General features: G+C 33.2%; 2 protein-coding genes across 2 annotated transcripts; one reads left to right on the top strand and one right to left on the bottom strand.

The window, feature by feature from the left end:
• Positions 1-5,357: 5,357 nt before the first annotated feature.
• On the top strand, positions 5,358-9,534 carry LOC147396139 (LEAF RUST 10 DISEASE-RESISTANCE LOCUS RECEPTOR-LIKE PROTEIN KINASE-like 1.2). The gene is made up of 3 exons (XM_086451685.1): positions 5,358-6,149; positions 9,177-9,218; positions 9,284-9,534. The coding sequence occupies exons 1-3, from the start codon at positions 5,384-5,386 to the stop codon at positions 9,385-9,387; spliced, it is 912 nt and encodes a 303-aa protein (XP_086307811.1). The 5' UTR covers positions 5,358-5,383; the 3' UTR covers positions 9,388-9,534.
• Positions 9,535-10,010: 476 nt separating this feature from the next.
• LOC147396138 (putative N-acetyltransferase HLS1) lies at positions 10,011-12,545 on the bottom strand. The gene is made up of 3 exons (XM_086451293.1): positions 12,327-12,545; positions 11,978-12,111; positions 10,011-11,029 (listed from the first exon to the last, which is right to left on the bottom strand). The coding sequence occupies exons 1-3, from the start codon at positions 12,510-12,512 to the stop codon at positions 10,180-10,182; spliced, it is 1,170 nt and encodes a 389-aa protein (XP_086307419.1). The 5' UTR covers positions 12,513-12,545; the 3' UTR covers positions 10,011-10,179.
• Between the last annotated feature and the right edge of the window lie 3,007 nt (positions 12,546-15,552).

Below are 15,552 nucleotides of genomic sequence, written 5' to 3'. Positions count from 1 at the left end.
AACGTGCAATTATGCCAAACAAAAATATATATAGTTATTGTCAAACATTGTCCGAGTGAGTCACATATCCAGGAATAAAAATAATAAATAATTTATATACTAATATTACCCAATAATGAAAGCAGATATCACTTAGTAGGGATGCATTTATTTTACAAATCCAATACGTGGTAAATCTTTTAAGCATCAAGTGGAGCGTCTAGTGTCTTGTGATTCATAAGAAGATACGAAAAAAATAATAAGGTATTATTAAAATATTTGAGGTTAAAAGGGTAAAAGTGAAAAAATAATAAGGTTAGAGAGGTATTATTCAAAAGAAGGTAAAAGAGGAAAGATAGTAAAATTTGAGGAATAATATTAAAGGGGAAGGGGGGAGAAAGACAATAAATTTGAAAGCATGAATGTGGACCTCACTCCGATGGGACTGCTATCTTTATAATAATAGTAACAGTAGATCTCACGTTATGTTTTATTATATAGATCTTTCATCCAATTCAAAAAATATACATATTAAATTTACGTGAATGGATAAGATAACAAGTCTACCTACCCTTAGTGACCCAGTGAATTGGGCACGGACAAGTATGCCCTTATACTTAAAAAGGATATTACCTCTTATATCTAATGGATAAGTATATAAGCACCCCACAAATTAATAAACCCACACCATGGCCAATTATTGTCTTATATGGGTTAAAAGTTTTGGAATGAGTTGATTTTTGGTGAGAATGATCTCTATAATGAGGAAATCATCCTCACCAAAAATCTGCCCCTCTCAAAACTTTTAACCCCATCAAAATAAGTTCAAGAACTGTAAATCGTCCAATTTTTTTTTTTTTTTTTAAGCCATTTTTAGCATGGTTAGAAGTTTTGGAATGGAATGATTTTTTATGAGGATGATCACTAGACCATATAATTCATCATCACCAAAAATTTGCTCATTGCAAAAACTTTAACTTATAAAAGACAAAAAAAATGGCTATGGTGTGGATTGCCCTTATTAATTCATAGGGTGCTTTTATAATTACACATCCTTCATTTCCATTAAAAATTATTCATTAAAAATTAAGTTCTTTTAATATTGATTTCAAATTTTTGTGACTTGTATGACATTATTATTTTTAATTTGAAATTTGTGGGCTTTTAGAAATAAAAATTTTTATTTATAAATTAAAATTTTGAATATTACTTATTTTTAAAAATGAATTGTACTTTAATTTTATAAGAAATAATATATTTTATTGTGTTAGATTAGAAATAGGCATTTGAAACATGCAAACAATGTATAATATGATTGTAAGGGTAAAAAAGATAATTTACTAGTTTCAGCAATGTGTAACAAACATGATTCAACATCTAAACAAACAACTTTTTCAGCTCTTAAATTCAGCACTTATAAGTTTCAGAACTTAATGCTATGTAACGCTTATTTTTTTCACTTTAACAAACAACACCTTATATAAATAGTAAAAAAAATGCAATTGAACCATTGATATGGCGTGAGTGAAAATATAATAGCTATGAATAATAATGGAGACATGATTGTATTTTCTAATATACTAACGATATAGCATGTATATTTTTTTAATTAAAATAGAAGGTATTTTTTGCAAGAGATAGTAAATGGTGATGGTAGGAGTGCAACCTGGGTGGACTAGCCCGAATTCAACTTGGGCTCAACCCGATTGGTGGGCGAGCTTGGGCCAAGTTATGTAGAAGATGAGTTGAGCTTGGGTTAGAGTATATCAACCTGACCTCAATTCGGATTGAGGGTTCAGCCAACCCAAACTTGATGCTATATGCTAATATACAAATACTTTTATATTAGTTGTAGACAACCCAATTTGCACGTACGGCCCACCGAAAATGTGTTTTAAGTCAAATTGCCAACAAAAAGGCCTAGAAGCCCAAGTTTTCAATTTACCCAAAATAAAAGCCTTAAGGCATATGGAGCTCTGGCGATTCTTCTAGGGCTTCTAGCAGTGCGATTGAAATGATTGGAAAACGGTCACCAACCACAAACGCAACAAAAAGGATTTGGGGTACTATAAAACCAACCACATCTTGAACGAAATGGAAAAACTCAGTAAGACAACAATAATTGAACCAACATAGAGGTGGAAAACAATGAGCAAGATAAGGAACATATTGATAAAGAAGTGGAAACAAATCGAAATGGAGTGGGACGTGAAACATGGAAGGAAACCAAGCAAGCCAATTTATGACTAAAAACAAGAACCCAACAAAGAAGACAAGGAAGCAATAACAAATCAACACATTCATAGGCAACGATGGTAGGAAATGTAAGAGCCACTATTCCCCTCAAAAAGGAGAAGAGAGCTCAATAATACAATGCTCCAAGGAACTTGTGAATAAATGGTAAGGTACTTTAGTTGGACATTTTATAGATAAAAATTTCTCCCATGTAGTGGTCAAGAATGTTGTGGAGGACAAAAGGTAGCCTTGAGGTTTACTTAAATAGAAACAAGATCTTTTTCTTCAAGTTCGGGGAGGAAGAAGATAGATGCAAGGCCCTCCAACAAGCCCCTAGTTTGTGTCAAGAAGAATATTGATTATAAAGGAATGGAGCCATTGCTTTGAGCTTGAAATGGTAGCCATACCCATCTGGGTGAAACTTCCTTTTCTCCACAAAATGGACATGTGTGAACTCTTTCTTAAGTTTCAAATCTTTACTTAATTCTCTCTAAAATCCCTCTCAATTCCCAACCCCAAATCACTAGATTAAAGCCCTCTAAACTCTCAATCTTAAGTTTCTATGCAAGAATTCAAGATATAAAAACCTTCTTTTGAAGATTAAAAAGAATACACCAAGAAGAGAAGAAAAATAAAAACAATGTTGGCTTAAATAAAAAGTAGTGTAGTAATATTCTCCTCACCCTCTTCTATATCCCTCTTTCTTTAATTTTGGTTTAGTAAGCCCTTCTAATGTAGTGAACATCATCTCCTACACACGATAGATTAGACTTTTGCTCAACCAAAAGGATAGGGGTTGAAGTCCCTTTTAAAATTCTTGGTTTCTTAATCCAGACACATTTTGCACACACCCCATCAAAGTTTTTCAAGGCTAAAGGTATTTGAGCCTCTCTTTCCAAAAAAATGGCTCATAATGATAAAAGTCTATATTTTTCAAAAAATTTGTGACCTTGGGACAAGAGACATAGACAAGGATCCTTTTTTTCAATGAGAAAGTCCCTATGATCTAAACCCAAGTCAATGTCCCTTACAACCAAGGGTACAATCCGTGTTTTCTTCGTTTGTCATATTTTCTAAAAGATGGTCATTTTTCAAGGTAACCACCTAAGGTGCGAAAAGAAAGGGATGCCCAACACCTTCCCCACTTTCTATTCGGACCCCTTACCTAGACTCTAGGTAGAAAAGTGTCAAATTCATACAAGAGTCATTACAATAATCAAGTTTCTAAAACTAATTCCCAGGTGGCTATTCATACCTACTTCCTAAAAATGAGTGGTGGCATCTCCAAACCACGTTGTGTCGATCTTTCGAACTCTAATAACTTCATTAGTTGTACATTTTTTATTTACTTCTGTTTATTCCATCTTATTATTATTGTAGAGGGAAATAATCATGTAATTATCTAGATTGTACACATGTCCAAGCCGGTTAAGTGGTATCATGCGTAAGTCAATGTTCGTAGCACTACCTAGCAATAGAGTAGACCAAGATAGAAAGCACCTGACTTGACTAGGAAAGCAGCACAGCATTAGACAGAACTTGGCCTGCCAAGCAAGGCAGGCCTAGTCAAAGAATATTCATAATACTGATTTATGCATGTTAAGCCTATAAATCTTGAAGGAGATCTCTCTAGAATAGCATACTCGATCCCAATTCCATTTAGGATCCTGGTAATCAGGGGATTCTCCAGGATCGCATCCCGTGAGGAGGTGAAACCCTGATTCAGAGGAAGGATCCATAAATAGCGAAATTGACATAGGCTTAAGGATCTTTTTGACGGATTAAGGGTTGAACCAATAATAATCATTATTCTTCTACAATTCTAACTTGAGCGGCGAAGAGTTTTTGACAGGTACCATACCGATGCTAACTGGGATGTGAAAGGAGAGACTTCGGATTAGTATAGCAAAGTCAATTAGTACCTTTATCGAAATCTGACCCCACAATTATGATTTATAAACAGTTAGATATTATTAATGTGGGGTTTGGTTTAGTATTATTTATCTAAATATTCTTTCAATGACGGATTTGAAGGTTGTATGCGATTTTATTTACTAGTGTTTTTTTTTTTTTTTTTTTGTTTTTTTTTTTTAAATAATGAAATATATTTACTAATCAAAAATAAAATTAGAGTTACTCAACAAACCTAACTCGACCAAACCTTCCAAAATTACCTAACTCAGGCTAACCTGAGCTCAACCCGATTTTAAAAGATCAAAATCGGGTTAAGCTTGGGCTACTAAGCTTAAGCCCGATGGTTAGGTTGAGTTGAGGGTTCTACTACTTGGGTTGAGTCGGAGTTTAACTCCCAACTCGGCTAGATTGCAGCCTTAGGTGATGGGGTAAATAATGTAAATTATATTTTATATATAAGGGTAAATTACCATTTCATGGGCCAAATTTGATGAAATTATGATTTTAGCTAACTGTTCATTTTAATTCCCAAAACATGAACGTGTGAAATCACCAATTTTTTAGGTGACAAGATTACAGGTTTAAAGTGACAAACTCACTGGGTTTTTTCCCCCCAAAGTCACAATCTCGTTAATTTGTATAGTGACGATCTCAATAAAAGTAGCAAAACCCACAAGATAGGCACTTGACATCTGTGAGATTGTCACTTTAAACCTGCAAAATTGTCACGTTAAAACCTTCGATATCGTTAATGTTCACATTTTGGTAATTAAAATGAACAGTGAGCCAGAATTGTAATTTTGTCAAAAGTTAGCCACATTTCGTGAATATCTTTATATATAATTCAATATATACCACTATATAATTCAATATACGCAACTTTCGAGACATTCCATACCCTAATTTAGATATTTTGAACTTGGCTCTCTTAGGTTCCCATTCTTGCTCTGTCACATGTGCCCACTTCGTCGCTCTGGTCAATAAGTTCCTCCCGTTGGACATGTGGCAAGCATGTGATTGGATTATATTTGGCATCATATTCATGATATCATCTGTTCCAAATATATTCTTATTTGATCTAAGAATCCATCCAACCCTTGATTAGTTGACTTTGTTTTAAATTTTTATTATTTTCCTACCAATTAAAAAAAAAAAACACACAATAATTGTCTTTATTAGTCATACCAAGATCATTACCAACCCCCCCTCTCAACAAAAAAAAAAAAAAAAAACCATTTTTCTCACTCAAAAGACCATGTTGTCTCTACTTCACCATCCCCAAACGCTCCTCCTCCTCCTCCATCTCTTCCTCCTAAGCTTCATCTACACTGTGGTCAATGGCAATTCCGTAATTCCACCCCAAACTTCTTGCCCTTCATTCAATTGTGGAAATGGTGCCCTCATTAGCTATCCTTTTTGGCACCAGCACACACAACAAGACTATTGTGGCTACCCAGGCTTCGGCCTCACCTGTCTCGACCATTACCCAGTTCTCCATCTCTCCCAAAACCTATACCAAGTGAAAAATATCAATTATTTCGAAACTACCCTCACCCTTTCCTACCCTAAAATTAAGGAACAAAATTGTTCTATGGCGCGTGACAATGTCACACTAGACACATCTCTGTTACACTATAGTAGCCATGTCAAGATATTTCAATTCTTCTATAATTGCACATTATATCCTCCCTCACTTCCTTATATAAACTGCCTTAATTTCGGTTCTAAACGTTCCTACATGTTTATGGTGGAAGAGATTCCCGAGTTCGATTGGATTAGGTTTTGTGAGTCGGTGGTAACTGTTCCATTGGTCGAGGATACATTATCGTTTGATGGACGTAATGTTGGTAGTTTTAGTGGACAATTGATGCAAGATGGGTTCGAATTGAAATGGCGAGCTGATGCAACTTGTCGATCTTGTGTGGCAACCGGTGGGTTTTGTGGTTATAGAAATGGTTTCAGATCAAATTTCATTTGCCTTTGCTCGGATGGACATCATACTCTTTACTGCGGCGACAATGGTATGTGTTTCATGCATCTAGGATTATAGAACACAAAAGTGATTCTAGACTCCATTCTTGCCCATAAACTGATTCTTGCCTTGGATATTACATTTGATTTGGATTATAAAAGCGATTTTCTCGTAATCAAAGCCAGAAATCGAATAGACCCGGTTCTTGCAATTTTTCTTTGTTCTTTTTTGGGAAAATTACTGAAAGAAGGGTTGATTTTTTAATTAATTATTTAAAAAATAATAATTTTTAAGAAATTATCGAAAACAATTTAACATGCTGAACTGTCCACCATTGTCCAAGGTTTTACGCTTCTTTCATATTCCACTACTAGAAAAAGTAAGGCTAGGCTTACTAACTTAAGGTTTCAAATCTTACTAAGTCGTTGAGTTCACCTTGTGACATCCATAAGCGTGATCTGATGCCATGGAGATGTAAAGGACAAAATTTTATGAACTTAACAAAAATTAAAAAGGTTCTATTTTATGTTAAATTTTAATTTAAAAAAATTTTAGAGTTCAATGGGAGTTTAGTAGTTGTTTATTTTTAAAACTTTAAAAAATTTATTTTTTTGATTTTTTTTATTCTTTTTGAATATGAGTTTTTCCATGAAATCTAGAGGGTTGTAGGGTTGGATTGTCAATTTGACAATCCATTTTTCAATGACTCTCAATAAAATTTGAAATCTTACTAATTAATAAAGAATTGACAATCCATTTTTCAATGACTCTTAATAAAATTTGAAATCTTACTAATTAATAAGGAAAGTGTTTTTCTTCAATGCACATAACCTCTTACATGTTAGTAGGCCAAACTCACCCAGATATTTAGAAGACGTAAGAGAGGGCAAAGCGATGGACAATCCGGCAATTTCAAACAAGCTGGACAGTCCAGCTTGTTAAATTAGATTTTGTTAAAAAAAGAAAAAAAAAAAAAATTTTAATTAATAATAAAAAAAATAATTCTTTTTTTTATTGTAATTTTATCTTCTTTTTTATTTTCCTTATTTATTACAATTATAGAAGCAAGATTATATATATATATATATATATATATATATATATATATATATATATATATCTATATATATATATATATATATATATGAGACCGGATTATGCACTTAGGGTGGAGGATTGAAACTCTCCCTCCCACACCCTAATACACCCTTACGTGACATGTATTGAGGTGTAGGAGGAGCATGATTTTTAAACTCGTCCGAGATCAAGACGTATCGCCCGAGTTAATTCGGTATCAGAGCTGAACGAGACTAACTCACGGAGTCATTTTTTGACCGAGATTTGTGAGTCACATTGCAATTTATTGATTTGTCTCACGAGACGTCTCAAACGTATCGAAAAACTCGTCTGAGACGACTCGGTATCGGAACTGAACGAGATGAGACGAAATATCGAGTTTAAAAACCATGAGGAGGAGAGTTTCAATCCTCCACCCGAGGTGCATACGATGTCTCTCTCTCTCTCTTTCTTTCTATATATATATATATATGGGTCGGGATCCGTAGACAATGTTTTATCCTATATGGTAAAACAATTTCAGAGTGGCTGATTTTTTGCAAGGATGATCCCCTCATCATAGAGATTATCCTCACAAAAATCAGCCTATTCCAAAACATTTTGCCCATATAAGACAAAATACATTGTCTAAAATGTTTTCTACGGATCCTGTCCCTATATATTTATTTTGATATATATCAAAATAAATATAATCAAACAAGATTTTGGAGTTAGAGATTACATCCCATAATCTAATTCTGACAATCCAAAATCAGAATTTAATAATCTAAACCAAACAAATTAAGTATTTCCATAAATGTAAGGTACATAATTGTTGAGAAAAAGTATTGTGACGAAAATCATATTATTGAGAAAGTGGATTTTCTAAGGTGACATTTGTCAATGTTTGATTGCAATTAGGAAAATATCAAGAGAAGAAGAAAACAAATTAAACTCCTATCAGAAAATTATTTACTTAGAGCATCAGTTTAACAAATAAGTTTTCACCTTAACAATTAAGAAAATCAGTCTCTGCAAAAATAATTTAACCACAAAAATGCACAATCAAACTTATGTTAAATCAAATTTTCCTAGGAAAATATTTTCAGCACATTTTCTCATGCAATCAATGATAAGTGGGATCGAATCCTTTGTAGTACTTTATACAGTAAAATCTGACAATTTAATTTAAGTTTATCAATTGTCCATTTCTAGACCATGAATGCTATTCCTGTTGAGTTTTTTTTTTTTTTTTTCCAACGTGGCCCTCTTTCAAGTCTCAACCATGTGAAAAGTACTACAAGACACTACAGAGGATCTGCTGCTCCAGTTTTGTTTGTAACCAAACAACCCAAGTAACATTGAACCTCGTCTTAAACATGTCTAGGTAGGACCATTGTTTGTTGCACAAATTAAGTACCTGATTCAATTTTTTAAGAGATTAATTTAATCATTCTTATTATATTAACATTTGTAATGAATATAGTTTATAGTTCTCCAACTGTTATAAACTAAACCCTTATTATATATAATTATCAGTGGCTAAATTGGATAAATATAAAGTTACAAGTCTTCGGTCTGCTTACCTACTACATAAATATTAGAAACAAAACATTAAAAAAAAAATTAAATTAAATTGAAAACTGAATCGGGGCTAGTAGTAGTTTTTTTTAATTTAGAAACTGATTAAAAATTGAAAATATATATGAAGTAATAGATTAACCACCCATTATCTTTTGTGTAAAAAAATTGGTATTTTGCCATGATTTGTATTCTTTTGATATTTGCAATGATTTACCATTTTAACAATTATTATAATGTTTGCCAATCAGTTTGAATCCCTAGGTAATATCTTCCCTTCTTTCATTCACTGAACGCTTCATGTCAAACCTTGTTTAAAGAAAATGGGAGGATATTCCTAGGGATTCCCAAACAGATTTAATGTCCTACTTTTGCGTGTGTGTGTGTGTGTGTGTGTGTTTTAATTTGACTTATGTACATGATGAGTGTAAACATGCAGATTTAGGTTCGGATCAGTTCGGACAGAATATCGTTGCAACTGGTAACTCTCTCTCTCTCACACACACACACACACCCCTATAATAGTTTTGTTCATTTTGATTGCAGGTGCATTAGTTTTGGGCAGTTTGGTTATGATAAGTGGAACAATCTTATACTTAATGCGGAGAAGGAAGTCGGCCTTTCCAAGCAACCCATTCTTTTTCTTATGATAGAAGACTAGAAAGAATGTTATTAAGAAGAGCACCACAAATTCCTATGAAAACAAATTAGACCATTTCCCTTGGGTATCATTTGTGTCTGATGATTCATTTGCTAGACATCCAAATATTTAGATAAATGGATCGATCCAATATAAATGGTGTGACGTACGTAGATATATATATAGGAACTCAAATCTGTCGAATCACTCATTATATGATTTTTGATATCCTAGGTCTCCATGTTCCATCATGCTGAAGTTGTGTCGATACTTTCACATAATTAAATAAAAAATTATAATATATAAATTTCTATTATAATTACTAGCGGGTGGCACGTGCGTCTGTACATGAGTTACAAAAATTAGTATTTGTGTAAAGTTAGAATTGTATTTATAATTAAGTTAAGAGACTGTTTTAGAAATTTCAAATAGATAATCCAGTTTTATGACTTTTTGAGTCAATTATAATGACAATTGTGTGATATTTTCCTACAATTAACTCAAAAGAATAAGAAATTAACCATGTAAACGCGTGAGGCTTTAAATGAGCTAGAAACATAGTTTTAAATTAACAAATCTTGTTTACATAGAGATGTTTGTCCAAGAGAAATATCAGTTGTTGGTTCCTCTCAAATCAATCCAATACAAATTAATAATGAAGCTAGAAACAGAGATTCATGGTAAAGCTCCTATAAAGCATACAAACAATGTTCATACCCATTCTCCTCCAAATAATACTTAAAAAAAAAATACAGCTCTAGAGCTTTGTTATGTCACCTAAGCACTATTGAACTTAGTGACATTAAAAATCTCTTGGATCAACAAACAAGTTTCTTATCGGTTGTGTCTTCATCCACATGTCATCATCATCATTGGGTCGTCCATTCACTTTCTTATAGTACCAAAGATCATTGATGGATGACATGGAGTTTCCTTTGGGTACATGCTCTCCAAAAGGATCACAAACCCCAACCTCAGTAATAATCACCTTGCAATCCTTCACATTTCCAGCCAAATTACATGCAAAGCACCATAAAGACTTCATAAGCTCCCCAACCCTCTCTCCCTCTCCATAAATCCCATAAAGAAAGAGAAATCCAAAAGGTTTGTGGAGTAAGTCAGAGGTTGGTATCCTAAGACAGGGGAATACTTTAGCCCCAGCATTACTTAGAGTAACGTGGAAACACTTGAATGGATTTTGCCTTCTTATCTGAAGCTTATAAGCCTCATAAGTCTTCCATATGCTAAGGATGGCCCAAGAGCTTGGAGTTCTATTGCAATGTAAGTCAACCCAATCTTCTTCCTCGAAAAATGACACCCAAGTACCGAGACTTAGCTTTTCGCTCAAGATTGCATCAATGTCCACCGGAAATAACTCTTTGCTTCCAAGTCGATTCTTGTACAAGGAAATCGCCTGCTCTGTGCTTAACTTCTCTATTTTGACATTGTGAGTTAATGAATCCTTGGCACAAGAATGAATAGGTTGAATGAGTATCACTAGGGAGCTTAGCTGCACATAGTTGCATTTACGAACGAAAAGGTTCGTGGAAGCGATGTTGTCTTCTTCTGCGGCAAGGCATATATATTGTGCTCCCTTTTGTATAGCCCAACCTTCAATTGATTTAACTAGCTTCAAACCAATTCCTTTACGCCTACACTGAGGAAGAACTTAGTAAATGATCACGTAAGCTTAATAAAGTTAACAGCGTTTTGAGTCATCATGTTTTAAACTGAAAGGATATGTTTTTTAATGTTCTCTTAATACTAAATAAATCTTTCTTGGCGATTCAAACAAGCTCTCTGAGTTAACTACTTAAGCATGGGATCGCCATATTTTGCACCAAAATGAGGTATTTATTAGAGTTCTTTTTCTACTAAATACATCTTCTTATTCTTTGTGTGAAAAATTGGCAATTCAAAAAAACTCTAAATGTCAACTACTAAGATAAACCTTTTTTTTTCCCTTTGCCAAGTAAACCATTGCTTGTTTTCTACCCCAAGGGGTAGGCCTAGTGGCAAGCCAAGCTTTGATAAGCTCCTCAGGAAGGACAGGTCAAGTGTTTGAAACCCACAAAGCAATGAATTCCTTGTGGCCACCCTCTAGGGTCCGGTTGACCCTTTACTCAACCAATTCCACGTAGGACTTTTCGAAGGAGCGCGTATGACCATGGGATTAGTCTCACCGAAGGGTTGGGATACCCACAATAAGCTATAATAAAAAAAAAACATTGCTTGTTTTCTCTTTCTCTTCAATTATTCTTCTCCCAACTATTAAGGGTCCCATCGAGTTTCGTATCACCATGCATAGTAGAGAAAAACAGCATTTTCAAATGCTAAGACTTGAGACTAGGCGTTTCACTAGTCAAAAGCCTTGAGGCGTTATCTAACAGAAGGCGCGCAAGATAGAATTAATTCTATTTAAGAACATTTAAAAAAGAGAGAAAACAAAAGAAAGGGTAACTTACATTACTACAACTCACATTTTACATTCTAAAGTTTAATATCCGAAAAAAGCTCATCAAATAGAATTAAAATTGAACTACATCCTTAGCTTCACACCACAAACTTCCTAATAACATTCTATCATGGCAAATTATTACCTGTATCTGGGAGATACTCGAAGACCAAGTATGCAGCCCATTGTCACATGAATTCTCTCAATGCCAGTTCCCACACACTTAATGCATCCTCGAACTACTCCAACAACCTCCCCATTTCCGACCAGCTCTGCGACCTGTAGGCGACCACTTTAAAGCATGTTAATGGCCCATAGAACATATTGTCTGATTTAATTTTTTTTTTTTTCTTTTAAGGAGACAAAGGGACTTGTTTACACCAATGTAGCAAATTAAGAAACACATTGAGGGACAAAGCATGAAATTGTTTTTGGTATCTGAGATCATCATTAGGCAATAAATAATTAAGACAAGGGATCCACCTACCACCTACCAGCATAACATGAGTTGGATAGAGCTTAATCCTACATAGAGGGTCACCCAACATATTGGTGAAGAAAGAAATCCCTTTTTTTGATGACCCTGTGATACAGTGTCTCTCTAGCCTTTCCACCACCTCTAGGTCTCTATCTTCATTGTATTCCCTTACAAGGACCATATTGTCTATATGGGTATCCATTCTTCTATTTGAAACTAACAAGAGAGAGAGAGAGAGAGAGAGAGAGAGAGATTTTAGGTAGAAAGCATGAAGAGAGATTCAGTATTCTTATATCCTACTAAGAATTTACCTCTTGGGTTTACAAAAATATCCTTATTATTTACTGGTGAATTTTTTTGGCAATATTTTGACAGTAAAAATTCATTAATATTTATAAATAATGATAACAAATAATGGACAAGTCAAATGTACAAGAACAAGAACAGAAACAGCGCAATTATTCAAGGTAAGGATTCATTAGATCCTTTTAGTACAGAAAGAGAACAGTTTTATAATTATTTCCATGTGCTTCTCTCTCTCTCTCTCTCTCTCAACGAATACAAAAGACAAAAATATAAAAATTTATGGCAAGAGGTCCTCCATCAAGGTATTATCTAAAAAGGATGAAGTTTAAAGAAAAAAAATAAAGAATCTCTGCATAGTTCTTGGCTTATAGAAAGAATATGACAAAATATCTCAAAAATTAATTTTATGTGTATTAGAAAAAAATGAATCCAAAGTAGATAATTTTTTTACATAACTAAGGACTTTTAAAAGAGAGTTATGATTAATATGAGAACAAATGATGATAAGATCATACATAAGTAGTTATTGGTTACATATGACTTAACATCAAGGATCGGTTTTGAATTAAGGAATCCATCAACATATAAAAGCATGTAAAGATAGTTAATAATACTAGAGAATGAGTTAATAGAGAGAACTAATACTCTCAAGAGTTGTTTTAGAGTCTAAGGACTTGAGCACAGAAGGAATAACAACAGAAACAAATTGTCAAGAAAATTCCCAGAAACAATTATTTTTGTAAACTTAATTGTATTATTGAGAAGGATGTTGTTCATAGAATTAGAGCTGGATGATTAATATTATATGAAGTGCTATATAACAGATTTTGACAATGATTATGTCGGCCAAAGTTGATGCAAGTGTTCTTTTTGATGGAATCATTTAATTGTTTTTATTCCTTCCTTCTTTGTTTGGTTCTTTGATTTCAGTTGGTCTTCACATCAATCACTGCTAAGTTAAAAGAAACCATGTGATGATGTCAGTGTAATTTTTTTTGTAGGTAGTCTTCCATATCATCATGATGCCACTGTCCTTCATCCTACATCCACACTTATCACCTTCTCCTCCATGTTAGAAGGAAATGTAACCTAGTAAAAATTTGCATTCTGGGGGTAAAATAGATTTTACCAGTACAAATATACTTCAATTTGAGCCCAACACCTTTTTCTTTTTCTTCAAATTTATTTATTTTTACTTGAAATGGTATAACATAGATAAAACTTTCACCAATGTAGAAGTACTAGAATCAGTTCGCATAGATGCAATGTAAGCCACATATGGAAAAATACTAAATGAAACTTGACAAATGAATTTCTTTCTAAATATCCCCCAATTTTAGGGGATTAACTTAACATACCCCATATATCTAAAATATTGAATGTCTCATTTTTATTTTTATTTTCATCTGTAATGGTCCTTTACATGAGATTTACAATGACCTCTGCGAAAATAATTAGACAAATTTATAGAAAATATATAGTATATATATTGATCAGATAATTGTTTTTTTTCAAAAAGAAAATCTTATTTTGCACAAGATGTGTAAATCTACACTGTGAACTAGTAAAATATTTTCTCGTTCCATAAATGATTTTGCTGCTTTATTCAGAGTAAAATATCCAACTCGCTGTTTTATACAACAAAGCACTTTGAAAGATTTAAAAAAAGACGAATTCGCTGCTATGAAATCTTTCAGAGCAGCAAATTCACTGCATTGATTTCGTCAAAACGGTAATCAATACTATGAAATGATGGGTGTACTTCACTGTCTTTTCATACGCAATATTGGGAATCGTGACAAAATATATTCATATATTCATTTCTATTTCGAATTAGTAAAAGCAACTAATACACTGTTTTATATGGTGCAAAGTGGCAAATTCATGACAACATATTCTCCATCTTTTCGAGTATTGTTTACTATTTGAATAAACTAAACCATCGATGAATATGTTGCTTGGCCTGTGTCAATGTTACATATTCACTGCTTCTAATTAAAAACAACAATTTCATTAATTTATTTGCTTCAAAGCATAGATTTTATAGTTTCAAAAGCATCAAATTTTCCATTTTATTTTGTAGATATATTAATAAATTCAAGATATGAGTCAATCTTCTCGATTCTCTCCTATCTTGGGAAGCATCCTCAAGAAAAAAAAAATATTTATAAATCCTTAAAACTATATTTGTTCTAAATTTGATATCGATGTGAATAGTAGGAAGGAGAACAAATCTCATATGCTAATGATAGAAGTGGTGTAAATTTTAAATGTGAGATTTGTTATCTATTAAGTACTATTTTCTTATGGATAGAAAAAAAAGAAGTTTGAAAAATCCTAATTTTCAAAATAAATGTAATAGAAAAAATATTACCTAAATAAAATGATTAAGGCATACACAACGCACTGTCCTAAAACGAAATTCGCCCCTGATACGGTACCACAATTTATAGGTGTTCGTTGATCTTCAGGATACAACAACCCACGTTTCCAATAGGGTACTCTAAATTAGAAACGTAACTTCGAACTCAACGATCTTGTGTGCTCTCACAACGAATAATAAAATATATGATAATCGAAATCAAGTAAAATAAAAATTGGAGATTAAATGTGTTTAAATCGACTAAGCATTAGATATAAATAAAGATAAAGTGACTGTTTAAAACAGTCACAAACCTATTCGAATGTGCTGGTTCAGAATATACACATACACGCATTAAGGTTTTCGAGTCGGTGGATCCAAATCCCAATTAGAACCTTAGATTTTCCTCTTGGACCTCCGTATGCGCGCATGAGTCCGCCCACTACTTCTATCCACTTTAAAGCTATTAGAAGCACAACTACTTAAAAATTACAAATCAATTATTCTCTTAGTCGATGTAGGACTAAAATTACTCAAGGCAAAACAAACCTTTCAACTAAACTTAAATAAAGTA

Source organism: Akebia trifoliata, chromosome 8 (assembly GCF_017979445.1).
Source record: "Akebia trifoliata isolate Shusen 1 chromosome 8, ASM1797944v1, whole genome shotgun sequence".
NCBI classification, from domain to species: Eukaryota; Viridiplantae; Streptophyta; class Magnoliopsida; order Ranunculales; family Lardizabalaceae; genus Akebia; species Akebia trifoliata.
Note: the sequence above shows the minus strand (reverse complement) of the source record. Positions and strands in the feature narration are given on the sequence as shown.

Coding starts and splice junctions, on each gene's coding strand:
- LOC147396139 (XM_086451685.1), top strand. CDS start 5,384: ATGTTGTCTCTACTTCACCATCCCCAAACGCTCCTCCTCCTCCTCCAT. Junction 6,150..9,176: donor TCTTTACTGCGGCGACAATG/GTATGTGTTTCA, acceptor GTAAACATGCAG/ATTTAGGTTCGGATCAGTTC. Junction 9,219..9,283: donor ACAGAATATCGTTGCAACTG/GTAACTCTCTCT, acceptor TTTTGATTGCAG/GTGCATTAGTTTTGGGCAGT.
- LOC147396138 (XM_086451293.1), bottom strand. CDS start 12,512: ATGGATACCCATATAGACAATATGGTCCTTGTAAGGGAATACAATGAA. Junction 12,112..12,326: donor ATCCAACTCATGTTATGCTG/GTAGGTGGTAGG, acceptor GGTCGCCTACAG/GTCGCAGAGCTGGTCGGAAA. Junction 11,030..11,977: donor CGAGTATCTCCCAGATACAG/GTAATAATTTGC, acceptor TCCTCAGTGTAG/GCGTAAAGGAATTGGTTTGA.